This window comes from Ascidiella aspersa, chromosome 7 (assembly GCF_963924565.1).
Source record: "Ascidiella aspersa chromosome 7, kaAscAspe10.2, whole genome shotgun sequence".
NCBI classification, from domain to species: Eukaryota; Metazoa; Chordata; class Ascidiacea; order Phlebobranchia; family Ascidiidae; genus Ascidiella; species Ascidiella aspersa.
Genome location: NC_139453.1, coordinates 11,543,254 through 11,570,403, shown reverse-complemented (window position 1 = coordinate 11,570,403; position 27,150 = coordinate 11,543,254). Strand labels below are relative to the sequence as shown.

General features: G+C 34.7%; 4 protein-coding genes across 5 annotated transcripts; 1 reads left to right on the top strand and 3 right to left on the bottom strand.

Annotated features, from left to right (window-relative positions):
- Positions 1-9,846: 9,846 nt before the first annotated feature.
- LOC146137798 (uncharacterized) lies at positions 9,847-14,975 on the bottom strand. Its single transcript, XM_083393344.1, has 4 exons — positions 14,714-14,975; positions 11,889-12,033; positions 11,614-11,714; positions 9,847-11,143 (listed from the first exon to the last, which is right to left on the bottom strand). Exons 1-4 carry the CDS (start codon positions 14,963-14,965, stop codon positions 10,889-10,891), a joined length of 753 nt encoding a protein of 250 aa, XP_083249470.1. The 5' UTR covers positions 14,966-14,975; the 3' UTR covers positions 9,847-10,888.
- Positions 14,976-14,993: 18 nt separating this feature from the next.
- On the bottom strand, positions 14,994-16,048 carry LOC146137797 (prefoldin subunit 4-like). The gene has a single exon (XM_083393345.1). The coding sequence runs from the start codon at positions 15,998-16,000 to the stop codon at positions 15,620-15,622; it is 381 nt and encodes a 126-aa protein (XP_083249471.1). The 5' UTR covers positions 16,001-16,048; the 3' UTR covers positions 14,994-15,619.
- A 2,285-nt stretch (positions 16,049-18,333) lies between these two features.
- On the top strand, positions 18,334-23,720 carry LOC146137796 (DNA-directed RNA polymerase III subunit RPC4-like). 2 transcript variants are annotated; one of them, XM_083393812.1, is made up of 12 exons: positions 18,334-18,547; positions 18,750-18,871; positions 19,638-19,687; positions 19,772-19,883; positions 20,585-20,718; positions 20,898-20,970; positions 21,769-21,865; positions 21,975-22,038; positions 22,258-22,381; positions 22,787-22,930; positions 23,159-23,317; positions 23,510-23,720. In XM_083393812.1, exons 1-11 carry the CDS (start codon positions 18,523-18,525, stop codon positions 23,291-23,293), a joined length of 1,080 nt encoding a protein of 359 aa, XP_083249938.1. In that variant the 5' UTR covers positions 18,334-18,522; the 3' UTR covers positions 23,294-23,317; positions 23,510-23,720. The 2 variants fall into 2 exon arrangements, with proteins under 2 accessions (XP_083249938.1, XP_083249937.1); XM_083393811.1 differs by having other exon boundaries at positions 22,258-22,411.
- An 82-nt stretch (positions 23,721-23,802) lies between these two features.
- LOC146137795 (GPI alpha-1,2-mannosyltransferase 3-like) lies at positions 23,803-26,070 on the bottom strand. Its single transcript, XM_083393742.1, has 2 exons — positions 24,991-26,070; positions 23,803-24,945 (listed from the first exon to the last, which is right to left on the bottom strand). The coding sequence occupies exons 1-2, from the start codon at positions 25,931-25,933 to the stop codon at positions 24,266-24,268; spliced, it is 1,623 nt and encodes a 540-aa protein (XP_083249868.1). The 5' UTR covers positions 25,934-26,070; the 3' UTR covers positions 23,803-24,265.
- Positions 26,071-27,150: the final 1,080 nt, after the last annotated feature.

The following is a 27,150-nucleotide window of genomic DNA, read 5'->3' as shown; positions in this document are numbered from 1 at the left end:
GCAGACATAGGCCTCCAGTCGCTGGTCTCGCTAAGACCAGTGTTTTTAGAAGCGATACGAAAAGATTCACGAAACAAGGCAAAAACCTTTGCTACCATTTAGGAATGTTGTAAACAAGGATTTGTGTATGACTCTTACATCCCAGTCGAGTAATTTGTAAAAGGCCCCAAAACTGCATAATAAAAACACTTTAATTCAACCAAAGTCATTTGTCCAAAAATACTTTCGAACAAACCAGGGAGGGGAGAAAATGTGTTTGGGGGATATTGATATAACGATAGCGCAGTAAAATGATGCGTTTATTCGTAAAGTTCAAGTAAAAACGGAGTTACTTTTTTGGCTAAATAATTTGTAGGTAAGGGTGTGTTTATTAATCCGAAACAGTTGGCGTTTTAAGTTGAACGATTTTAAAGAAACCAGGTTTTCATGCCACTGATAGTGTTGGGGCAAAACGGACCCCTCACAAGTTAATCTGTTATTAGGCCTACTAGCCTAAAACTGCACTGTTTGTATTTTTGATTAGCCTTACAGTAGGACATTTTGAAAAATGAATAAAATTAAATAATAAATCATTATTTTATATGTTTAGATAGGTTCCTCCGGACGACCTTATTCTCATAGGATCGCGATCGCCGAACAGTTATACTTTTTGAACTATTATGTGTGACGTTACGAGGTACTAGACCTCCTTGTCAAGGCAGGGTGCAGGTTGTTGTACGTATATATCTACATTATATATGATAGTCGTGGCCTTTATCCGCGCGTTTTCCTGTTAAACTTTTACCAACTAGCTGCGCTGTCTTCACTGCAAAGCTTTTACAACTGAAATAAAACCCCACCCGGTGTCCGCACCTCCATACATATTAGCTTGTTACTTTGTGCTTGTGTTGTATCTTTTTTTCCGCCACTTGTGACGTAGTCAATCGGACTTGATTACCCCGCCGTAGTTGGCAACTCAATGAAGGGCGAAGCCCTGGCGAACTTTTCAACCATATAGCGCCCCCTAACGGTGGCTTTCTCAGTCGATTTTCTCCTATTGCCCATTTCTTCTACACCACCTATATAAATCGTATCCAATCATGGTTTTCAAATACAAGAGAACTGTCTACCTACACTTTTTGGGCAACCTTACACCGCTTACTATTGAATACTTTATGGACTTTATAGTCACATTATATCCCATAAACTAGGATATATCAGGATGCAGAACAGTCAACAAAAAACGTCAAATATTTGAAATTGTCACATATAAGGATGGCCTTAAACAGCAACTTTATGATGACTTTAAAGGATGTCCCCTGTTCTAATTCAAACAACAAGAATTTTCAGTATATTCGCAGGACCCGCACCCACCATGGGAGCTAATAACACTACATCCTATTCCATGCGAATGGGAGAACAAAGAAATCATGAAAATGCTCGACGAGTACAATATGGGAAGGATAAAATTAACAACGCGATGTACACACCAAAAATATCCCAACATTAGAAACGCATTCGTGAAAATCTATCTTGAAAAAGCAAACCGCCAAAACATTCCCTAGGAAACATCACTACACGGGCAAAAAGTTACCATTCTCCCATCTTGGGAACAACAAACCAACAAGAACTGCTGGAAGTGCAACAAGCCAGGCCATTGGGCAACGGTATGTCCAACTTCAAGAACACCGGGAAATGAAACAGACAACTCAACCACAACGACTTCCCACCACTCATAATCCATGAAAACAGCACTGACGACACACAAAACGAAACCACCTACGACATTCCGGAACCTGGGAATAAAACAATAGAAGAAGAATCACAGGACAAAGAAAAATCCTCTCCCACTCCACACCAAGGCCACAGTAAAGATCCGGAACAGCCATCACACTCAAGGAACCACTCCAATCGACAGCAAAGAAACACACCGGATAGATTTGAAGCCACCAAAAGACATCATGTAAGCCCACAAAGAACGAGAAGCTACACACAAACCAAAACCAAAGCACCACAAACCAAGAAATAATGGAACATCAAAGCCCCCAGACGACCCGGACTAGCTTTGGTGGGAATTGTGAAGGAGTAGTTACTCCTTCTTCTTTCTCACCAGCCCTTAACCCGTAACCTTATCCGTTACCGTAACTGTAACCGTTAATCGTTTAACTCGCTCCCTAATCTTTGCGTTGTAACTTTCTTTTTATCAGTTGTAACTTCTGTTCTTAACCAATAAATCAAAAAGAGAATAAAAATATTTTATATGTTTAGATCAGTTTTGTAGGAAGGCCAAACAATCAGAAATTTTACCAATATCTGTTGTAAAAAAGCTCGATTGCTATTTGTTTTAATACTTATGAGTTGGTATACATTAAGATAAATATAAGGCAGTTTACGTACGGTACGGCCTATTTATAACCATGTAGGCCTAACTTATAAATAGTGGCAATGATACAATTACTTACAGTATAGTGCTATTTTGTTTGTTTTTTGTATGTTTTGGCTTACTTTAGTGAAACATTTTCAAGCTATCAAGGCGCCATGTATCCCATTACTTAAATTATGACGTCACGTTGTGACGTAACTTGTGACAATATCTCTGAAAATTTCTACTCGTCACTTGAACACAAATCCTTGATTCGGCATTTCCAAACAACAAGGCGCAAAAATTATATTTTATAAGTGGGGTCCGTTTTGCCCCGTTTAAAATTCGACAACAAAAGTTAATTTATTCAGAAGGTATATATGCTTCTTTCAGTTTTTTTTTTAGCATAGGAGTAACTTTCAGTAAGACCTTTCAGTTGATACCCTGTTCATCAAAAAATATTTTGTGAAACTCGTAATATAGCATTTATCTCTCAAGGGGTCCGCTTTGCCCCGCCTTCCCTTTAGCAAAAATTCAAAACGCTTAAAGTGTTCCAGGCAGGAAAAAATCGCTTTAGCGTTGTCAAGTTTACTTATCAAGCTAATATATTTTTATAATCGTTAAATATATATTTATACCAAGGGTGGGCAAACTGCGGCTCGCCGGCATGCTTTTTGTGGCTCTTCTAGTCAAATCGTAAAATTCCAAATAAATTGTTAAGGCAAAAAGGCTACCAAGAGTACCGTTTATGAACATTTCTCTCTTTTTTTCTTTATTTAGGCCGGAACTTTGTTTATGACTTAGGACTAGACATAGAATCCGTAGAGTTAGTTAACTACAGGTATGCCTACAACAAGTCAACGCAATTTCATTGCTAAGGTTTCAGAGATTGGCAAATCAAACAAAAGACTGATATTGATAAATATTGTGCGTGTTATTTTGTAATTTCCGTTTTAGTATATTACAATTCTGTTATTATTGCCGAACTTGCAATATTTACCGTTTTTCCACTGAAATAATTTTGAGGCTCTCTGGTACTCTTATTTTCTGCAAATGGCTCTTCAATTGAATACATTTGCCGACCCCTGATATATACTTTATCTGTGGTTAAGCAAGATAATAAAAAGGTTTATGAGTATTAAGTATGCTTTACAATTGTGATGTAATAAAAGCGAAGTCTGATATATTGTATCGAAAAAATCCTTGTCTGATGATTCCCGGTCTTCAGGGGTGAAATGAGAATATGTTTTCTGTCCGAACAATAAAAAATGTCTAACCTGAACGCATGACAATCTTCAGATTTAATGTCCCAAAATTACGTCATAACAAGACATCTAAAATCAAGTAACTTTGGAAAACCCTCGGTGATCGTTTGACAAAGCGATTAATTCGTACGGTATACGCAATATCCGCTAAATAAGAAGTATTGCACATTGTTTCACCTCAGACGGCCTGGAGAATTATTCCTTTGTGGGTAAAATACGACATACCCGCCAAGTAATTTTATTCGGCCGGCGGCACATTTTCTTTGCAACAGGCTACAACAGTCAAAACAAGCTCGACTTTCTTAATTTTTGGTTGTAATTGGCTTGCAATTTTCTACACACGCCATTTTTGCACCAAATCAAAATCAACATGACAATTTACGCTAAAAGACGTTTAAACTTTAATAAATAGCAAATTTGCAAGTTAAAAAGAAGACAATACAACAGAGCACTGAAAAACACACGTGAAAAAATATAGAAAATGGATCACACAAATGTTATACCCTCGTACAAGTTCACTGAACTTTAGAGCAAGGAAATGTCAAAAATTATATCAAAGAGTGGCTACTTATTTATTTAGTCAAGGTTTAGTCCTGGGTGGAAGCCAAGCTTGGCTTGCCACTCGGAGGCTGGTTGAACTTTTTAGACGGATTGTAATGAGACTGTTTTTGACGAACTTTAGAGAAATCGTTTGTGGAAACAGCCTCTGTGAGAATATCACGCAGCTCGATTGTTTCGGGAAAGTTTTTGCCTTTATATTTATCAAACCATTTTTCAGCGTATTCCAGCAGTGCCAGTTGGTTCTCGCGACTTGTCTTGTGCATTAAGTAAAGCATTTGACGGTAAAAGTAAAAGTTTATTCTTATATTAAGGTTATCTTGGTATCGATAAAGTTGGCGAAGAGTCGTGTCAGCGCTAACAATCCCTCGATAGTTCACGGCAGCACGGTAGGTCAAGGGCAACAAACGACTTAAAGCTTCATAGTTTACATGCTTTCGTAAGACCTTTCTTATTTCCTTTATATCATAACCTTGCCCAATCAAGTGACCCAAAACCACTTCAAATTTGTATGTATTCTCTTGCTCCAGAGAGAGCTTTAGTAATTTATCGACAAGTTCTTGGTTTCCCACTGTCCACTGGCACGTTTTCAAAATCTGTTGGTGAAATTGACTTGAGTTAGATTTAGCAAACAGCCACCGGCCATTGATTACACCCTCAATGCACATAATAGCATTGTACAAAGTTTGTAAATGTTCATTATTCACCAAGCTGTGGATCTGTTTTATGAGCTCAAATTGATTGTTCTGGCGACAAAAGTGGTAGAAATCTTCTAGCATTAATGAGGCACCGTTTTTCATGCCATCTTTGCTAAAACAAGTTGCCATGATTAAGTTAACAATTTCAGAAGTTTTAGATTTTTCAAGAGCATGCTGTAACACACCAAAGAAAAGACTGTGGTCTGCATTTGCACTAAGTTCTATTCCGCTTGCTAACAGTTTTGAATACTTCTGGGGCGAAAGATGAGACAAAAATTTCTTGTATATATTTACTGGCAGTCGACCATTTTGTAAAAGTTGGGCTGAGGTTTCAATGATGTTATCAACATCAAGTTCATCCACATTTAGAAGTAATGCAAGTTTTGATAAATTATTTGGTAAATGGCCTGATAAACCTTTTGGAAATTTAATACCTTGACCAATACACTTGTCCACCAGATTAGTTGCATTACTTTCACTTACCCATGTCGAATTATTTTCAGCTATCAAATGCAAAGCACTGTCGAGGTCTCCTGTTTTAAGCCAAGTGCTCATTAATGCATTATATACCTTGTATGGCCTAATTGCCTGTGTTGTTTTAAATATTTCTCTATAATTTTGTTGTGCATAACTGCCTAAAAGAGAATGCTCAAAGCTTTTTTGCAAAATTATTTGGTGTGGTGAAATTGTTGCCGGGTCAAATTTAGAACCCCAATCAAAGGCATGAAGCACATCATGCTTGAATAAAAACAGATAAACTAGCCAACGTCCAAGTTGATCTTTTTCTGCACCAAGAAAATCATAGATAAAATCCAGCAATTGGTGCAAGTCATTGGTCTGAACAACTTGTTTTGCCTGGCCTTTAATAATAAAAGGTAAAAGCATTTGAAGAGAAAAATTTTCTTCATTACTTCTATAGTCCTGTAACAGACTGACAGCATGTGGGGAGTCGAGGGCAAGGGCTATTTCTATGCATAGGGCCATGCAACTAGGATGGAACCTATTAAGCTTTTCAATGTCACTACAAAGATTATCTTTATTGTCATGAACAGTAATTAAGTGTTCAAACATTGCGCACAAATGGCGTTTTGGAAGACTGGTTTTCTCTAGATTGACATACACATAAAACAAGATGTCCATTCCTCCTGTAACTTTTTTCAGGTAATAACTAAGATGTACTACATCGTTTACCTTGAAAGGATAGTTACTTACAAGGTCTTTAGCCTCAGAAATCTTACCTTGCATAGCAAGTTCTTCCAAGAACAAAGTAAGATATGGTATTGGTACTTTTTCATCCATATTTAACATTTGGTCTCTGAACATGTCCATGCCTTGCTGAGTGTCTCCAATTTTAACTAAACTTCGACAGGCAATACTGCAGAGAGGCCAGGTTAAACGCACATTTCTTGTTTTTATATTATGAATTATTTCCTGAGATTTCTCGGTAAGGCCATTTAAAGCATAAGCCCAAGCAAGATGGGCAAGTAAACCTACAGGTAGGTCTTTAGTTTCTTTATATAATTGAAGGGCGTGCTCAGTTTCACCCAAAGCACAGTGTTGCTCGAAAATTAATCCCATTGTAGTTACATTGGGTTGTAACGAATTTGATTCCATGTCTTCCAGGATGCGTACTGGGTCAAAAACGTGGTGGTTTTCAAGACATGACCTCAGATAAATGTGATAGAGCTCCTCTTCCGTTTTTGGAGCCAAATCGAACACAACCTCAGCTAGCTGTTGCCTTTTATGTTTCTCTAAGGTAGCAGCCGCCGTTCCACACGCAAAAAGTATACGTTTTGCATTTTTTACAGTTTGTAGTTCTTCTTTGTCTTGAAACAACTGGATCCAGCGTGCCAAAAACTCTTTGCTCACATTGTTAAATGGCCTGTTCGGTGATTTTGGCAAAGTGGAATGCTCAACAGATGACATGCTTTGTGATGCAAACGAATTAAAAGTTCTAAGCATCATAAGTGGCTTGCCACAATACAAATTGTGACGGTAAATTGTTTTGGTATTAGCAAGATTTGGAACTGGCTGAAGGCGTATACGGCCGCGGAAGTAAATGCATTTCATTAACCTAATAAACATTTTGTTAGCTTTAAAAATAAAAACAAATTAAGAATTCAAGCGAAACTACGGTTAACAAATTGGGTATGTTTCCTGGTTTCGGGTGACTTGGTGCAGGTGATAATTAATAAAGTAAATTTTAAAAATAATATAAATTTAAAAATATTGTAATTGAAAGTTTTTTTTTTTAATTTACCATTTGTCAGTACAATTTAAAGCAAAGTTAGATAGCAAATCAGTATTATTATCACCAAGCATTAGGTTTATAATCTTTTGAAATCACTATTTTTCAGCATAGTTTTTATTCTTTCTGATGATAGTATGTAACGATAAATGTCAAAATCTTTTGGGTAAAAGTTTTAATTTTTATGGTGTATACTTAAGCTTTATACCAAAAAAATGTTGTTAACAGGTATTGTGCAATAAATTGATTATTATGCCAAATGTTCCACAGAACACAGATCGAAAAAACTACTGGTTTGACATGGTGCACGGGAGTAGCTTGGTTATGAAATCCACTATATATTCAGTTTAACTGTTACATCATGATTTTCTTTATTTATTAATAATACAATTGCAACTGTGTGAGCTTGACAGCCCAAATATTAATGTCATGCTCATCCAAACAGAACTGATATTGACTAAAAAAATGAAAGCTTATTTTAATTTATCATTAACTTTCAATTGGTGCTCCGCTGAGTTATTTAAAAATATATAGTATTTCGGAAAGGTTTGGTCTGTTGAAAAAATATATTGTTTTCACCTCTATCTCGGAGTAATCTTTGGGGGACACAAAATTACAATATTTAACAACAAAACTTTACTTTTAGGACATACTTTCTAAACTGCCGAGGCACAGACTTTAATGAGCCTACGGTTAGTGCATTAGTGGTTACTAATATAGAAGCCATAATAAGTTGGGGACGACCACTGGTCAAATGATCAATAAAATTATTTTTTTATGAACCTAAAACGCTGCACTGCTGTTTATTTTGGTTTTGTGCTTCTTCCACAGTGCAATAAAACAACATTTTCTGTAATATATAAACTTCAGACATCAGCTTAAGGACAAGGTCAAGGGTATTGATTGCCATTTGGACAAATATCGTTTTCGGTAGGTTATGTAGCAATTAATTTTAAGCATTGCTGGGAATTAAAAGGTTAAAATAATGTCTAACAATAAGTCTGAACCTATAAAGTATTATTTAAATTAGAAATTGTTTCGCAACATTTCCAAGGATTTTAAACCGAAAACTTGGTTACATATCGTATCTCATTTGCAGGTTAAATCCAGTAGTTTATTGCTTCCATTTTGTTTTTTTATAGGAAAAGTCCCAGGTTGCAAAACCAATGCTGAGTAGTAAATAGCTTAAATTTTATTTAAATAGTGTGAATGATATTCTAGTAATACTGAATTTGGATGTGTTGGTTAAAACAATTTACTTATGCGGGGAGCTTGTAATAATATGTAAATTTTTTGACTAAAGATGGTGGCAGTACAGCGTGTATCGCTGTGCATAATTATGAAACCTACATGGAGATCAGTAAATGACCTTTCATAAAACATCAATAAATGAGGCCAATGTCTCTGATTTTATATTCCCCCCTTTGTCATAATTTAATTTCTTTAGTCGCCTCGCCAAGGTTCGTGTGTGAATACAAATATGAGAAAAAGATAGTGCTATCTAATGCGATTAGATTTAAATAGGCTACGTCACTAGGCTACAGATTGGTGGTATTCAACCCGCTCGCGAATCGCTCGCTCAATAAAACTGAAAAAAGTATGCAGAACTTGTTTCCGAGAGTAGACCGGTAGTGAAAGGAAGCCGAAATGGTCCTGAATGCCGCACCGCTATAATAATGTTTTTGTGTAACTATAGGCAATGTCCATTTTTCACTAGGTCATAGCCTAACCTTGAATGTAAACTAGTTAAAGTAAATTTTGTTCCATAAAAAAACTCCATGCGTTACGTTAAGATAATGTATCTACTTTACCTCAGGAGTAGACCTAATGACCCAAATAAAATCACTATAAAGGGTTACCAGATGTGATGTTTTTTAACCAAAAGGGATAATCTGCAGCAGCGATTGCATTACCTAAATCAGTGGCTGCCAAATTTTTTAAATCATATACCACTTAAACAACATAATCAAGCTGAAGAACCCCTAAATAATTTGCATTGACTCCCACCAATAATTTTGCAAACTTTGCTTACTTTATGAATACCGGTAAAATATAATCAACGCCTATCTATAATATACAGGCGTTGGTGTAATTAGGCTAAAAATGCTTGGCTATATTGCAGGCCAACCAAGTCTTTAACCTAATGTTCAAAAACTGTTGCCCTATATTTAAAAAAAATTGTAATTTTTAGCAAACTCTCGGAGTCGCTGTAACTGTTTCATGGACCCCTTGGGAGTCCATGGACTGTCTGTTGGAAAAACAGATCTAAATCGTTCGTTTTTAATGAAATATTATGGTATACTTTTGTGATGTCATAAGAAAAAAAAAATTGTGACGTCATATCTGAAAAATTGTGACGTCATATCTGAAAAAATTTCATGGCCCTCCCCAAACTGAAATCCTAGATCCGCGCCTGTCTAAACTTACCATCTTGAGTTTACAAAAGTTAAATCCTTGAGAGATATAGGTAGTAAAATATGGAAAAAAAAAACATAACCAGGCGTGGATCCAAGATTTTTTTTTGAGTGCGATGAGACGGACGACGCCTTGGGTTAAAAGCATTTTACAAAAGAGGTTTAGAAATACTAAAAACATATGTTGAAAAAAAATGCATTTATCTATAGTAAAAATAAAATGAACAAAAAACATTTGTGGGGGATTGAACACGTGTCCCCCTTGATCGGACCCTGGTCATAATATATACGTTAAGTGTTTCGGCAGTTTTTTTTATTTATATTGTACGGTATAGCATTAAATGTTAACATCTGTCAACCAAAGAATAGATGAAAAAACGGAAATGTAATGCAGCATATTTTTTTACATGTCACAACGTGGTAAAGTAGACTACGATGAAAAACATAGTAAATAACTAACCATAAATAACAATACCGTACATTAGAAAATCTCAAAAAGTCAAAATATTGCAAACTATAGCGATGTAATTAAAAGTGCAGAATAAAAAAAAATTAAGGGGCAGTTAACGAAACAAAGACGTGAATATTAATCTCAGAGGCAAAACTTAAAGTGTAGATTTTTGAAAATTAAATTTGACACTAGAAAAAGCACAGTGGGTTAAGCCCGGCCAACGCTTTTAATATAATAAAAAATATATTACTATATCAGTAGCAGAATCAAGATAGAATACAAAACTGGGATAATTTATAGATTTCGAGTTAGGAAACAACTAGGTTGTTTTAAAAAAAATTACTATGCTTTGTTCAAAAGTTTAGGAGAAGCATATAAAGTTAAATTGGGCACATGAAGAAAATTAAAGAAACCGATGTTTCGATTTCTTAAGTAAAGCGAATCATTCAAAGAAATAACGGCAATCAACGATCTGGCTATTCTTACTAAAAATCATTGTCTTAACAGAATAAGATGGTACAGAATATAAAGGGTTAAGAGACATTTAAAGAAATACACTGCAGTAAAGATTTAAATTGAACGAAATCAACATTTTCCAAAATATAAAAGTCTTAAACTGAGGATAAATTTGGCATTTGAAGAATTAAAGTTACAACGATCAAATATCCTATACAAGCTGAAGCACTCCAAACTAAATAAAGGGGGTATGGGAAGTAAAAAAGTGTTCAATGAACAACGAATATTGTTTATCAAACAAATCACAATTTTTAGTTACAAATATTGAAAGATCAACATACTGAATATAAGCTCGTAATTATAATGCAGCGCACGTAGGTTTTCAGGCGCAGATTTAAAGGTGTCTGGTTGACAGCAGAAGACAAAATGCGATCTAGTGGATTGACCGACGCCGAACTTAACAAATGTTGTACCATTTCAGTACTCCAAGTACAGCAACACCCACCACTGCGATCAACATAGACCCAACGCAGTACGCTTCACGCTTAAGTTTAGCCAGCACCGCATTGGACTCTAGCAACTCGTCGAAAATGTCGCCACCCTTGTTCTTGTGCGGGAACGGAACTTCGGGGATTTCCCTGCCCAGAAACTGGCACAACGGTGCCCAGCCATCTTTCACATTGTAGACGAGCAGTTTGTCTTTGGGGGCGTTCTGAAGGAATGCGGTAAAAAAAAGAATTTAGTTTCGTATGCTATGCAGGCACGACTTTAAATTTTTGGAAGGCTCTTTGTTTTGGGAATTTGGCATTTATCTCAATGATAGGCAAAGTAGCCTAGCTTTTGCACGGAAAACCATCCCGGTTAAATATTACGACACGAAACACGATGAACGAATCCAATGCTGGTTATACAAAGGTTTTGTTACTAAAGAGATGATATAATTATTGTGATATATAAAAGCGTTCCAATACAATATGGGTAATCGAAAAAGGGTAACAAGGTTGTGGATGGGAGCGAAACTTGCAACAACAAAGGTGTGGTTTGATACTTAAACTTTTTAGGCAAATTATTAGCTTTACTCAGAAGCAAACTGCAAAAAACGTCAAAAATGTGTTTAAGGTGTTTTGCAGTTCTTGCTTTCAAAATCTTTAAGTAAATTTAGATAACAGCACAGCACTTTACCTGCAAAACGTGTGCGTTGTGTCGTCTGTAACCTAATTTTGCATTCATTTCAGTAATTTTTGGATTAAACATACTGCCTGTCATTCCGTATGCCATCTGACCTAAAAACAATTGATATTTTAATGAAGATGCCAAAATTCCTTAAAGCAAGTGACAACTTTTATTTGTCCAATTGTAATTTTAAAATGCTATGTCGACAGTATGCCAGAAAACACATTTTAAAAAAATTAACGCAGAAACACACCAAGGCGTGCTAAATATCGAGAAAAACTTACAAATAACAGTGATTATTCCAGCAGCACGCCACACAGTGGGCGAAAGTAGAAATACCAGTCGAACTGACCAGTTTTGATTGTTGGATTGCAGTTGGCCAACCAGGCTTTTGTACCAAGAGTCTTCATCCCGTAGGCACAAAATTATCTAAATTAAAAAAGTTGGCAATATACATTTTAATTCCTGATTACACGTTTTGTTTTTGCATTTATAGATCAAAGTTTTTTTTTTAATTTTAACAAACTATAAATAACGCTGTTTGATGTTCTTAAGGTCTCTTCCTTATGACGTTACATTAGGGTCTAACTTTGTGACGTCACGTCTAAAAAAAAATTCAATGGATCCGCGTCTGGACAACGCATTTATAACCATACAAATACTCCCATGGCATATTATTTAATTTGCATACATAAATTAGGATGGTGTTCGTAATCAGATTGTGAGGGCCATTGACTACAAAAAATCGGTCTTTAAATTTTTTGCCTCAAAAAGTGACGCAAAAAAAAACAATTTAGTGAGTTGTAAGCCTCAGTTGGACAGGAATCACTTATGATTCTAAAGCAATAATACAATGTTATTTTTGCAAAATGTTATGTAGGTTTTTGTGCAAAGTGAAATATATTTGGAAACAAAGTAATGTGAACTTGTAGCGTTTTGTTATTTTCACAAAGAATTCGTTTTTTTTTTCGCTGATAAAATGTCGTCATGGAAAATTTCTAAAAAAAAAACATTGCAGATAACCTAGCAAGAATTTGCAAAATAACTTTTCTGATACAAATTTCCGCCTAGCGAGAAGGTCGGTGAGTTCTTACGCATATCCGTTTAGTGTTTACAACGTGGTTAAAAGCGCCATTCAGTAAACACATCGATGTTTTTAGTATCATATATGTGTTAGCCAGTATCCATTGTATTGTTTACGTGAGGTCAGGGCCTTTGTTGAAACCGTATTTGGACAGAAATTATATTTCCGCGTATAAGACAAAGTCGAGAAAAACGACTTATAGCAACGCCTTTGTTAGGTGTTATATAATGAAATATTATAAGGATCAATTACGTATTTACCTTTCTTTTACGTAACATGCTTCCTACTGATTTCGATATAAAACCAAGTGGTGAATCAGTAAAAATGCCTAATACGCCAGCAGCAAGCACAAATAAGATTCGTGAATTTTACGAAGTTAAACGCTAATATCGTCTACTTGTTGTTCGACGTTAAATGTGTTTTAAAAGCGGAGACGAATGATTCGTGTTGATTTTACAATTAAATACCAGAACAAATAAAGTTTATGCTGAACTTGTATGCTTATAAATTAAAGTTTGGTGGTGTTCCTGCGCAACTACGAAAGCGCATACCAATTTTATCACAAAAGCAGCATTTATGTTTCCCGAGTAGACTATAATATGTTTTTCGATTTTAGGCGCATCGTGAAAAAAACGCCACCGACCGCCTTCAGAATATTTCTGCAGCTTGTACGCCGCATATAAACGGAGATAATTAATTACAACTTAATATAAATATAAAGATAATTTGTACAGGTTATAAGGGCTAAATTTGCTTTAACGTTAAGATTTCATAACTTCTTGTTGCTAACCTTCTGATTTTAGACAAATTTAGCTTGACAGACATTTTAAGGTAAACATTCCAGTGTTGGATCGCAAATCATAGCCGACATTCCATTATCAATTTGATATCGGATCGGCACTAATACCACCCTAGTATAGGACGGGGATCGATTCTACCACTTGTGACGCTCCGTTCATATTCTTATTATAGGCTTAGTACACTGGAAAAAATATTATCCCGGAAAAGAGTCCTTTTTAAACTAAAAATCGAATTGCGTTTTGCTTGTTTACCAACATCAATTGTGCGCTGGTCTAGAATCCTACCATGTAGGCTATCCTATTTTTTTAACGGTGTAATGTATTTAACCAAGACAATTAGTTATTTTGCCGCGTGTTCTATTTTATTATTTATCTGCAACGAATTAAAGAACGTTTAGCCTCTGATCATGTAAGTGAAAACCAAAGTTACCCTATCCTGGATATGTGGAAACGTAGCCTATATACGACATGAAGAAAAGTAGTTCTACTGTTCATTCTCTTTTGGCTCCAATTGCCCTTATGAAAACACTTACATGAGTTTACTAAACACTTCAACCAGGGCAGCGGGGTCAGTCCACGACAACTCATGTCTGACTCCGGCCTAAAAACTAAAGTAGCTTTACCGAGTCAGGCTCCGACATCCGCAGTCCTGGTTTCAAACTTGACGTCATTATGAAAACCAGAACACAAAACATAAAAACTAGTGTAATTTAGTTCATATTAAACTAAAATGCTTTAGGTTTTTTTTATGAATCTTTTTTCGGGGTACGTGGTTTATTAAGGAAGATGCTTGTAATCGCCCATAGGGTAAACTCGCAGAGTTGCAGTAAGAAAGTTGTATTACAAATAAGGTCTTCGTAAACTTTTCATTTTGCTAAGTATAGTGAACCCCAAGAGAAATTAAGGTTTTCGCTTAATTCAAATATTATATATCGAAAATAAAAATTACAACAAAGTAACATTGGTGTAAATTTGATGTTGACTTTAACCCAAAAACTCGTTCCAGTGCCCTGGTTTAACCAATATTATATAAGATTTACTCCCAAGTAGGTTTACACGTGTTAAGTTTAATAAAAAATAAATAATTACAAACAATCTTTTTGAAAATATATTAATTTTATGTAGTAGTGAAAATGAGCATAGTACCATACCAATATCAACTAGCTAGTTTACGCTTGATTGTGATATAGCACTTAAACACTATGTCTTAAATGCAAAACAGCACCTTAGAATCAGGAAAAGCCTTGTGTATCTCCTCCCAATACAGTAGACAGGGCAAATCACAAACAGCATCTACATTCTTATACATTTCCTTGAAGTCGTTGGTATTACCGTTGCCATACACAATTTTGGCCCAGTTCTTTTGCAGTAGAAAATAATTCTCCAAAAAGTCGTATACATTGTAGCCGAGCAATTTCAATGCTGCGTTAAGCGTTTTAGTTCCTGTTTTTTGGTGACTTGCAATAATAACCTTCATTTTATCAACTAATTAGAAGCTTACAGTGTCTACATAAACAAAATTATAATTATATAATTTACAAAACAGTATTTAACTGTGTACATAACTCATATATAACCATTACAAACCAGGAACTGCTAAATGGTTTGTAATAATTTAAACAGATTTAAACTTACGACAAACAAATATATATAAATAAGAATCTTGCTAATATTTATTACTTGCAACTTTGTAAGCATATAAATATATGATACATTTTTATTCAAGCTTTGTCAGACAACACAAACGATTAGAAACATAATTGTATTAGGCATCCAGGTAAGTTGTAACTATGCCTGTTTATAAAAATTGTTCGTCGACAAAATATAGATAATTGCAATTGCTCATACATTCACAGTTCACCAAAAATGTGTAGTTAAGTGAGAAAATTATTTTATCTTAAGGCGAACTGTTATTCTTATACAACTTGGCGGAAAACTATTTCATTAAGCAAAGATAAGCCAAAAAACTGCTACAACTATTATTTAGAAGGCATCACGAATGTTTATGAAATGTCTGCTGCAAACCAAGTGTTGAGTAAATAGTTTAATTTGTAATTTAGACCTTCCACAAACTGCCCCACATGACGGTCACATGCATACACAAATTCTCAAGATGTTTCACAAAGTTTTTTTAATCTTCAAGGTTTATGTTATCACCAAATTTGGCGTAAAGCTGAACTTTCAGGTCTTTTAGAAGGGTCTCGATTTGGGTCACATTCCCTTCTAGGTCTTTGATGCGTTGGCACAGGTCGTTTTTAAGCTCACCCAGAAGTGTCTGTGTATGTTCAATTGGATGGTCAATAAATACCTCTCCGATTTTGTAGCCAATTACTTCATCGTCATCTAGAAGTTCTAAATCGTCACTGGCATCCTCTACATTCTGAAGCTTTTTCTTGGCATCTTTTATTTGAACCTTAAGGTCATTAAGGTAGGTGGTTTTGCGGGCAAACAGGTTTATTTTTTTCTGGTCCTCTAAGCGCACATGGATTTCAGTGTCTTCTAAAGTAGACATTATGACACAATTTTTTTTTTTAATTTTGGTTATAATTACTTCTGAAGACAATCTAAAAAAACGAAAAGTTAATCTCTATAATAGGTGGCTGATAAAAATCAACTATTTTGTGAATTTTACCACAAATTCTTTAGGCAATGCCAACAAAGGCTCAATACATTGTTTGGTTCCCATGTATAAAGAATGAAAAATTGTTAGGAGAATTTATTAAACTTACTTTATAGTACTAACTGTCAATAAAGGGCTGATAGACTGACGATTTTGGAAAGCTCTGCTAAAAAGCTTCATGCTAACTTAGTGTATTTGGATAACCAATCAAAGATAATGACTTATAGATAAGATGCGGCAGTAAGTTTTTACAATAAATGCATGTAATTGAAAATGTATCGCGCAGTTATTTTGTGTGTAGAGGTTGTGACCAGTGCAATAAAAAGTATAGCGTTATTTGCAATTCAACCCAGTATTGAAATATGGTAAACAATCAAATTACATATTATGGAACAATAAGCCAACACCCAAAGTTCAATACATGACTAAAAATTTAGTAGTACGGTATAACATCACATCTGAAATGAAAAAATGTATTATTTTAAAGACAAGAAAGCTAACAACAAACGGTACAGAATGCAAAATTGCAGTCATGGTCACTGATGCAGATGAAATTGTCATTGCGCATGGGTACACCAAAGGCCAACAGTGTACCTCGCAAAGTGCAACATGTAGGTGCATATTAGATTTTTTGGGGTAAAGATCAGGTGTGTCGAAAAAAAATGTGCAATCTGTGGCAGATACATAACCAAGATATTTTTTTAATCAATTTGTGAGCACACAATAGATCCCATTCACCCAAGATCTTGTCGTAAAGTGCTATGAAATGATGACTAGGGTACACTTGCATTACTTTCCACTGTGACTGCTGCTGATGAGCTTGGCTAACCTATAACCTAACGCAGCACATGTTATATGGGGTAACACTAATTTACGGAATGATGAATGGTCGGAACGCTCACAGTATTATTATTGAATATAATAACACTTCACCCAACCCCCCACCCTAACTCAAATATTGTGCGTTGGTTTAATAATTGTTTTAACGGGGTAACACTTTGAATTAGTAAGCAAAAATTGCGAATTTTTGACCGATTTAATTTAAAAAGACAATGTGCATTAGTATGACTTGACTGGTAATTCATAACTATTGGTTTAACACAAGTTGGAAGAAAGATAATTTTGAAAAAATTGTAACCAGACCCTAATCCATACGTAATTTCGCACGTTGAAATATCGTTTATGTACGGCGTGTCACAAAAATAGCGCTAACAGCTTATTTAAAACCAGGGAGTCGAACCGTTTGACTTTTCCGGTTTAGGTTCGGTTCGGGTTCAAGAATTTTTTCGGAATCCGGTTCAGTTCCGGTTTCGGTTCGGAGGAATTTAAAAGTTCCGGTTCAGCTCCGGTTCGACCATCGCTATTTCAAAATCGGTTCATAAAGTTCCGGTTCAGATACAATATAATTTGCGTTAAATCTTAAAATGTGGGTCGATAAATGTAGAGAATAATGTTTGAATTGTAAGTCATTTAATCCAAGTTACGTGATGTATTAAAAAAACAGCAACTCATTATTGAAATATCTAAAAAATAAAAAATCAACGATTTTTTCATTCAATATTCATATTTTTTCATAAAATTTCGAATATGGCGTAACTTGACTCTGTAAAATAGAAGTTGGACGTCATGACGGAGCGAACCGCTTTTATTTACAGGTTAGGGTTCGGTTCCGGTTCAGGTACTTTCAAATTATTCGGTTCAGTTCCGGTTCGGCTCCTTAAAATCTTATAAAAACCGGTTCGGGTTTGGTTACGGTTCGGATAAAATTGACCCAAAACCGGTTCATAAAGTTCCGGTTCGGTTCCGGTTCGACTCGCTGTTTCAAACAGGGACTCTTTGGTCGAACCGTTTGACTTTTTCGGATCAAGTTAGGTTCGGAGACGGGGATGCGAACATTTTTAGAAATATGCACACTTTTTTTTTACAATGTGCACACATTTGTAAATGCCTTCAAACATGTGCGCACTCAGAATAAAATAAGTAAATTTTGTTGTTTTGTTCAACTTACAAGTTTAAGCCAATCTTTTATTGAAAAAAAAAAAAAAAAGAAAAAAAAAAAAAGTTGCTATGGCTTTTCAAATCTAAAAAGAGGAACGCGACAGCAAAAAGGCTACACTGGTGACTGCAATTGTAAAAATTTCAGTGACCTCGGACGATCTAAGCTACTCTAATCAGGGAACTCTTGGGGTTTGATCGAAGCTTTTCCAAAGGGTTCGGCACGAATTTCCTCTAAAACGTTAACAGACGGCCTGCTTAATTGTAGATTTTTGTCATGGTTTGGGTGAAATCCCTTTTACGCATCAACAATTTTGTTTTTGCATGTTAAGTGCACGATTGTTTGAGATTAGTTGATTTTTGGGTATTTCAAGAAAGTCGACGTGAACGGTATAACTCTACTGCTGCAAGTTCTCAAAATGAGTGATTCAACAAAGAAATCAGGTAAGTGTGAAGCAAGTAGAAAATGCGTAAACATTAAATTATATAAACTGAAATCAGGTTAGGTTTTAAAACTGCTTTCGTTTAGACTTTAGTAAATGAATTTCCGTGAGTTTCCAGTGTATATACAGACCCCGTATATACAGAACTGGGCTCTGGTCTAGAATCCTACCACATTTTTAATGTAAATCATTATATTTTTTAGATGGAAGCCTACCTAGGTCAGGAAGGACTGGGTCGGCTTCTAAAAATCCATTAGATGGTACACCGAATAGACTTCCATCGCTTCGTGGTCCAAGAGATCTAACACTTGGTGGTATTAAAAAGGTAAGTATAATATGCACTTTCAACATTAAATAAAATTGTAGGGTGGTAAGCCACTAATAAAGCGACTTAAAGGAATTACTCTTAACTGTAATTTCGAGGGCCTCATGCGGCTCTTAACCATCCTGTTAGGTGCTTCGATTCGGATTCCGAAATAACTCTTTGCCTTGAAAATAATTATACAATTAATTCATCTTTGGCTTGTAAAACATTATACAATTAATTTACCTAGGATCTTAATAAAATTTCCTCTTCATGTTTCACTGTTTAACAGCTAATTAGTCTAATGATGCAATTAGAAAAACACTCCAGCAAACATAGCATCAACCTTCTATAACATCTTAATGCGCATTAGAATTGAACTAGGTGCAAATGACTTTGTTTCATATGCGATTAAACTAGTTGTGTAGTTAACATATTTCCAAGAGAGCTCACATCCTTCAGCAAGAAAACAGGACAACTAAGCATGAAAATAAAAAAGATTTCGAAATTAAAATCGATAATAGGTGAATTTTCTTTGGAGTTTATCTTTTTGTGGCTCCTTTTTGAATCGACTGTATAATTTTGGCTCTGATACTGACAAAGTTTGGGAAACACTGATTAAAAGCAATAAGATTAACCGCCTGCCAATTACTACATAAGTTAATCAGACTCTGATCTAAATATTCTGTAATATTATAATATATACAAGTTTCAAAATATTGTTTTATTTGTTTTGGTAATTCATATAGTAAGTTGTCATCACACTAAATAATATTCTTTTAAATAGAAAACGTTCGCTCCAACAATTCCAGTGCGCAAGGATAGAGTGAAAGTTGAGTAAGTTACTTTTTTTATAAATTTATCCGTCTACTAATTAAAAACCGTTTTCATAAGTATAATTAACTGATTTTTTGATGATAGGACAAAGCCAGAGTCTTCTGCTACACCAAGAGGAAGGCCAGGACGCGATAAAAATGCCCGAGAAAATCGTCAAAGGGGTAGGGGAAGAGGAAGAGGGTTTAGGCAAAAAGAGGTAAAGCAGTGAAATGTGCAGTCATTTGGATTTGTTAAGTTGATATATGTTGGACTTTTGCAATAACAAAGTTTGGTGATTTCTTACATACTCTGATCTATTCTACATAAACTCAATTCAAACAACATTTATATTTTAAAATTTTCATTCAAGTTGTGTTGTTACGTCTCTAGGTTTTGTGTGGCCCATTTTTTAACAAGCATTTATCAAAAACTTACATGATTGCATATAGATACATAAACCAAAATTTTTAGGTTTCTTTCTTTTTATTTATTTAATGCAATGCATACAGTTAGAAAAAAAAAATTGGAAAACTGTTGAACATTATAGAATTTCTGATAGTTTTTTGAGCTTCTAGCGATGTGTGCACACTGCACACATACAACTAAGGATATCTGATAATAATTTATCGTGATCCTTGTTGTTTACCTAATATTTAAAAATTATCTATATTTCAAGATAAAATCACTGTGTTAAAGCAATACTTGGCTAAAATTACTATAGTTTGTTATTTGGTACAATAACCGATACTACCACTGCGCATCATCAGATATTATCTGACATCCCTATAAACAATACCTTAAAAAGGTTACTATCATAGTCTAAGTTAAAATTCGTTAAGTATAAATATAAGACATTTTTGTTTGGACACTAGTTTATAACCCAGATGTCACAAGCTTATCAATACTAATGTATTTCAGGTTATCCAGTCTCATTCTATTTTCGAATCTGGTCCAAGTTCTGACATGGGTAAAAAAGGCAGAGACCCCCATGGAAGCTTTTCAGAACCAGGAGCATCAGCTCAAATACAAAGACCCACTATTAAAAAAGAAGGGTGTGTTTGTGTTCATTTGTCCATTAATTTTATACTGGATAAAAGATGTGCTGCAAACTGAACAACACAATTTTTATGTATAAGACACTTTGACCACCCAGACTAAAATAAACATATTTTTTTTCTTCTGAATTTTTATTTTTGTGTTAAAACTTTTTTGACTTTTTTTTCTATGCTAGCAACGTTGATGCTGCTTTGGAAAAAGCAGAATCCGACAAGGCAATGAAAAGATTGGAAGAGGGAAATAACTCTGTGAGTGCATTAAGGATGTTATAGGACTGCACAAATAAATAAATGGCTCTTGCAAAATTGCAAACCTATGGTGTTCATATTAACTTTACCTCGCCTAAGGATAATAATTAACCTTTGCTTTTCTTGGGAAACTGTATGATTGATACAAGTGACAGTGACACTAAAGTTGCAATTATAATATCTCAATGGTGTTTCTAGTATGCCTTACCCTATTTTACAAAAAACAGTTTGCGCCCAAAGGTGTTGTGAGTCTCATTGCACCATGGAAAATAAACGTTTGGGCAACTTAAATGATATAAAGATATTTTTCACTTATACATAACATATTTGTAGTGTAATATATAATTTTGTATTAAAAATTAAACCTATAAGGGTTGATATTGAGTTAAAATTATAACTAATCATACAATGGTTTACCAATAACTAAAAGAAATATTGGCATGTCTGCAAATTTACTTAACTAATTGTTTTTCACCAATGATGAAACTTGCCTTTCTCGGCATCGTTTTTATACTAAATATTGTGTACAAATGGCTTTTACCACATGTGTGATATGCTTCTTTATTTCTGTAGTTGCACAAACTTGTCATAACGAAATTATGCAATAGTTGTACTTTAGTCTGTGATGTTTACCATAATTTGTAGCATATTAAGACCATCTAATCTAATAACAACAACCCAGTATAGCCTTGATGAGTCACGATCAGATGTAGTTTTGTGATTTCACACTTTGACATAACTTTGTGATGAATATAAATTTAAAATACAGTAACTATTGCATTAACGATTGTGTTCCAGCTGATTTCTGACTTGAACAATGATGAAGAAATGCAGCCAACAACATTACCAATGAGTTGTCCAGAAGAATTAACACCACTTTTAAAAAAAGAAAAGAGTATGTCTTTTTTATGTATGTCATAGCAAGGTTTCGCAATATAAGAATATATAAATAAGGTATTTAAAAAAAAACAATTTTTTTGGTTTTTGTCACCTTTACGTTTTAGGTTTACAAGCAATGCCAACAATGAAGCAACATTGTGACTCTTCGCGATGTTCACACATATTCAGGTTGACAAGAATTTGCATGCTAAAAACCAAAGCTAGTTTTATTACTGGATTACATACAGGTGTAAATCAAATTCTGCTGTTTGGCTGACATGCATGATCTCACAACAAGCAAAACCTTTCTGATTTAAAAGCTTCTAAATTAATATCCAGATATCAAATCACAAATCAAAGTAATTGTATTTCAATATGTAAAGCTTATGTTTACCGCTCTGTGGTCAGTGATATGGACAGCCAGAAGCTGCTGTTGTTTCAACTACCTGATGCCTTACCTGGTGTGACGCAGTCAAAGGAAGATACCTCTAGGATCACTGTAAAGCAGGAAGCTGGATCTCAACCAACCAAGGTGGATACTAAGGACCCAAAAAATGAGCAGGCATGTGTAAATACTTGCAAACTATTTAATTTTTTTAGTTGATAAAAAGTAATTGTGGACTCAGTTAAATTGCCTGCATCCTTTTTTTAAATTGCAAACAGTTAATGCTCTTACCAAATTACTTTAAGGAAAGGCATTGGTTCTTATATACTGTTGGACTTGCCTAGAGCCGAGTTGTTCACTTCTTAACTTTAAAATTCTGACACTTCAATCTTTATAATGCAAGACTAACTATGTGTTTCACACTATCTTTTTGTGTATTACCAAAAATACAAAACATTAGCACTTGTTAAAGAGTGGCGTAATACACTACTTTTTTAGGATACAGAAATGCCATAACATTATGATTTTACCCAAAAAACTGTATTTCTGCAGAATGAAAATGACAGATGCGACCTGAGCTCGCTCTCTGAGGGAAAGATTGGCAAATTGCAAATCCTTAAGTCTGGAAAGTGCAGACTTATGCTTGGAAACGTTGTATTAAACCTCAAAATGGGAGTGACACCTTGCTTTTCTGAGGTGTGTTATTGAACTACACTTCGGATAGAACATTGTTGCCATATGAAACCATTTTGTTAACAGTCCATATTACCATAATAGCGTGTCTTTATAGGACCAATTTAACTAAATAACGAATAATTAAACACCAAACATTCACCCCTAACTTGTCAAACAAGTTACAGATATTTTTTGTATTGTGATATGACATCACTGCCCTGATAGCAATACATTTTTTTAATTTGAAAGGAGCTCGTATCTGTGCATCTACCACCAGAAGATAGTCCACCTGACATGAAGGGGCACCTTTCTGTACTGGGTAATGTCAGTGATAGAGTAATATGTATACCTGACATGGAATCACTTCTTAAGTCTACTACATGAACTAGTGCTTGTCTTGCAACGAAGGTAAAAATAAAACCCGAAATGTTTTTCTCATACAAAATATAAACTAATGTTAGGTTCAGCCCAAAGATACACCGTTAATAATAGGTTGAAATTTTTACCATGAAAACCCTTACTTTAAGTAGTAGGCATACAATTTATATATTAACACAAATTTTAAACTTAAATGTCTAACTATAATGAACTTGTTTGTAGGGTTTGTAGACGTTTCTGAGGTGGAAATTAGGGTTTCTGGTTGTTGGAAGAAAATACGATCAAGTTGATTTATGAAGGCATATGTGGATTGGCATTTGTGATAAATGACCTATTTCTTGTATTATTACTGTATAACCGAAAACGTTTCTTAAAACAAATGCAATTTGTTTTTTAATGAAACCTGACAGAAGCTTAATAAAATGAGGTTTGTGCAATATATACTGCACCATTAATTGATTGCTTGTAGAGCAGGTATTCAGTACAACTAATTACCAAGTATTTGGAATTTATTATTCAGGACACATACACAAAATACCACACAGTGCAAAGTCATTTTAATAAATTTGACATATAGGACTACAAGAAAACAGAATTTTCGCTAAAAAGCAAACACATGCACACAGCGCAATGTGTACTTTAGTGAAATGTTAAACATAGGACTGAGAGAAAAACAGAATTTGTTTAAAAAGAAAATAGATTTAAGTGCCGCACAGTGCAGTGTATGTTTGGATAATGTCACACAGGACTGCAAGAAAAACAGTATTTACTTATCAATTAAACAGATACAGTTGGCAAGAGAACTTTTTTAGTAATAAAACATGGAACGAGACAGAACCATAAGAGTTTCACACTACTTTAAAGTATGTCATTTTATTAAGGGCACAACTGACTTTTTAGCAATAAATTTCCAATATCAAACTTTTTCCCCATTTCTTGTGATGTATCGCAAAGCTTAAATGCCCAATGTCAAACATATCATCTGCACAACACAACCATACTTCTACCCATATTTCCCTCTGGAAAGTGTGTGTGAAAGGTTTCAAAACACTTTTTGTAGCATTTTAAAAATATATTTTTTAATTCGTAATAAAGTAAGTCATACATGACCAGGTGTTTCGGCAAAGTATATGGACAAGATTTTTTCGATTTTGAAAATTGCCACATATTTTCATGTATCCAACTCCTCGGGTCTTGAAAAAACACACTTTCTTCATTAAAGTAGTCTGCTTGATCATACACGTCAAGTTTGGGATGGCAAGTTAAAGCCTGCATCGAAACATTATGATGAATGTGGCTATAATAAGGTGTTGCATGACAAGGCATAAGAAAGAAGACATATTCTGAGTGCAATTGGTCCGAAGGGAAAATATCAGAAGGCAGTATTTTGTTACTTAAGAATCGCACAACTGGGAGAGGACCAGACTGGTGAATTAAGCCAAAATAAAGACTCATTGGTATATTTGTAACCAGCAACCAAATAATGAATAGCTTTTTCCATTTTCCTTTTAATGAAGCTAATGTTATTCCACTGAAAAGACACAAAATAGGGACAATATTCAAAATGAACCTATGTTCCTTGTGTTCTATTAATGAGTACATTATTACTGTTGAAATCATAGAAATGAGTAAAAGCTTCAAAACTCTATGGCCCAAATCTAAACTGAGACAGCCCTCAAGTTTGTTTTTTGTAAGTACATAACCTGCAGCTAAAACCAGTGGAAGGTGTGTAGCAGCTGCAACTGGTAATCCTTCTGAAAGGTACCAATGCCAAGGCTGTGTGCCATAGATTGATGCCTGGCCACTGATAAAGTTAAAATGCAAAAAGTTGTAATGGACGCTAACCCAGCTTCCATAGAAAAGACGGTCAACCAAAGTAGAAAAAATTAGAATAAAAACAGAGATTACTGCAGTTTGAATAAGCTTGATCAAACCAGCCATAATTTTATCAAAATAGTTTGAGAAAAACCATATGTAAAGCGGCACCCACATTGAAAGACTTGTTGGCCGAAGCACGACAGACAATGAAGCTATGATTGTAAATGCTATTAAAGCGCGACTAATTTGTTTTTTAGGTTTATCCAGGTTCCAACAGAAAAAATAAAAACCTATACACACAAAACATGTCTCAATTGTGTTCATTAATGTCCTTGTCCCACAATAAAACCAAAACCATGATGTACACAAACTGAAAGTTGTGTAGAATGCCACATTGCTTCCAAAATGTTCCTTTGTGAATCTATAAAACAATACCTCACTGACAGCACTAAAGAAGGCTTGACAAACTCTTGGCATTATTACAAGCAATACTGGTGTGTCCAGCCCAACCAGCTGAAGAGTTTTATATATCGCTGAAATTGCGAGTGGGTATAGGTATGGCCGGACTCCCACTTTCCATTCCCACGATAGGTATCCATATCCGAACGCAATATTATGGGCTACCTCTAAGGATTGCCAATACTCATCTGGAGCGAAATAGCTTTGTACCAGTATGATGCTTGACAACCGAATAAAAAGGATACTAAAGAAAAGTTTTCGTTCACTGACTGTCCTGCTCTTTTCTTTAATTTTTTTCAATACATCTTCTTTATATAATGGTTTCGCTGAATGCTGGCCCTTCCGTTGGTAAACAAATTCTTGCTGCATGATTTTTTTTTTATTTAGGGTAGACAGCCAACAGGGCCAAGTTTGTACCTAACTGAAATACAAGCTTCAGCCTTGGTGGAAAAACATTAGTTAAAACTTGAATGATTTGACATTACTTGAATACCAGCGTAACGCTATGCCTGGAATACAGAGACATGTTTAAAATACTGTCTGATTCAACAAAATCGTTTTACAAAGTGCATATTGTCCGCTTGTGATAGTTAATTTACACATTGTGTATTTCCCACTTGTTCACTTCCTAATGTACCATAAACTACAGAGTACCGTAATCGCATTATTTTTTTTACATAACTGACTACATATAGACATAAATTGGCTATATACATCACATAATTTTTGTTTTCAATTACAGTGCCTCTTCCTAAGCTAGTTTTTTTTATAATTTTTATCTTCTACCCATGCATTTACCTATGCGTTTAATGATTGTGTATACTATTTTTTTTATTTAACTAAACGTTTTCGGTCATCTTCAAAACTAATTTTAAAAAATAATTTCAACCAAAAAATAAATATATATTTATACAAAGTGCAAAAACGGTATTCTTTTATAATAAAGTAAAACATTCTTTATCAAGTTAGCAAAACAGACAATCACAGCAAACCTATAACTACATAATGTTTTGTTGGCCCACTAAAAAGATATATTTGGTTGATTACGTATAGGCAGCGACAAAGGCTTAAAACTCGAGACGGTCCCGCCATAAATCGGTTGTACGGTTAACCTAGCTAGCCTATATGTAACTTGCTCCGTCGATCTATTAATAATTAGTTAAACAATTCAAGTTAGACAGCAGTTGTCTATTGTGGTTGGGTAGCAAGTTAAACACGCAATGTTATCCGGAGTCATCTAAGTAGCGTTAACATTAAATGTAAAGCTACTTAATTGAATAAACTGTCCAAACCAAACCGTGACCCGCACTGGGTTTTCCCCCTACATTTGCCTTCAAAAATGTTATTTAGATAAAAATCGACGAATGAGGCGAAATTTTAACTATCTGTCCAGTAAAGTTTAAATTTGTAATGTAGAGATTATATAAAAAGACATTTTTTTACTATTCCAATCCCAGCGTTGTATTACTTAAATATTAGTAAAAAATCGAAAAACTGCCTTTCGTGTCAGTCTTACGTCACGCATTTCTCTTTCACTTATTGAAAGAAAAAAAAACTCAAGTGCAACCCTGTTTTAGCAATATTGT

What these genes read in the sequence shown, in the direction of transcription:
- LOC146137797 (XM_083393345.1), bottom strand. Translation starts at nt 16,000, where the DNA reads ATGTCTACTTTAGAAGACACTGAAATCCATGTGCGCTTAGAGGACCAG.
- LOC146137796 (XM_083393811.1), top strand. Translation starts at nt 18,523, where the DNA reads ATGAGTGATTCAACAAAGAAATCAG. An exon ending in ACTTTTAAAAAAAGAAAAGA is followed by an intron (nt 21,866 to 21,974) that starts GTATGTCTTTTT and finishes TTTACGTTTTAG; the next exon opens with GTTTACAAGCAATGCCAACA. An exon ending in CGATGTTCACACATATTCAG is followed by an intron (nt 22,039 to 22,257) that starts GTTGACAAGAAT and finishes CTCTGTGGTCAG; the next exon opens with TGATATGGACAGCCAGAAGC.
- LOC146137795 (XM_083393742.1), bottom strand. Translation starts at nt 25,933, where the DNA reads ATGCAGCAAGAATTTGTTTACCAACGGAAGGGCCAGCATTCAGCGAAA. An exon ending in TCCACTGGTTTTAGCTGCAG is followed by an intron (nt 24,946 to 24,990) that starts GTTATGTACTTA and finishes GTCTCAGTTTAG; the next exon opens with ATTTGGGCCATAGAGTTTTG.
- LOC146137798 (XM_083393344.1), bottom strand. Translation starts at nt 14,965, where the DNA reads ATGAAGGTTATTATTGCAAGTCACCAAAAAACAGGAACTAAAACGCTT. An exon ending in AGGCTTTTCCTGATTCTAAG is followed by an intron (nt 12,034 to 14,713) that starts GTGCTGTTTTGC and finishes TTTTTAATTTAG; the next exon opens with ATAATTTTGTGCCTACGGGA. An exon ending in TGGAATAATCACTGTTATTT is followed by an intron (nt 11,715 to 11,888) that starts GTAAGTTTTTCT and finishes AATTGTTTTTAG; the next exon opens with GTCAGATGGCATACGGAATG.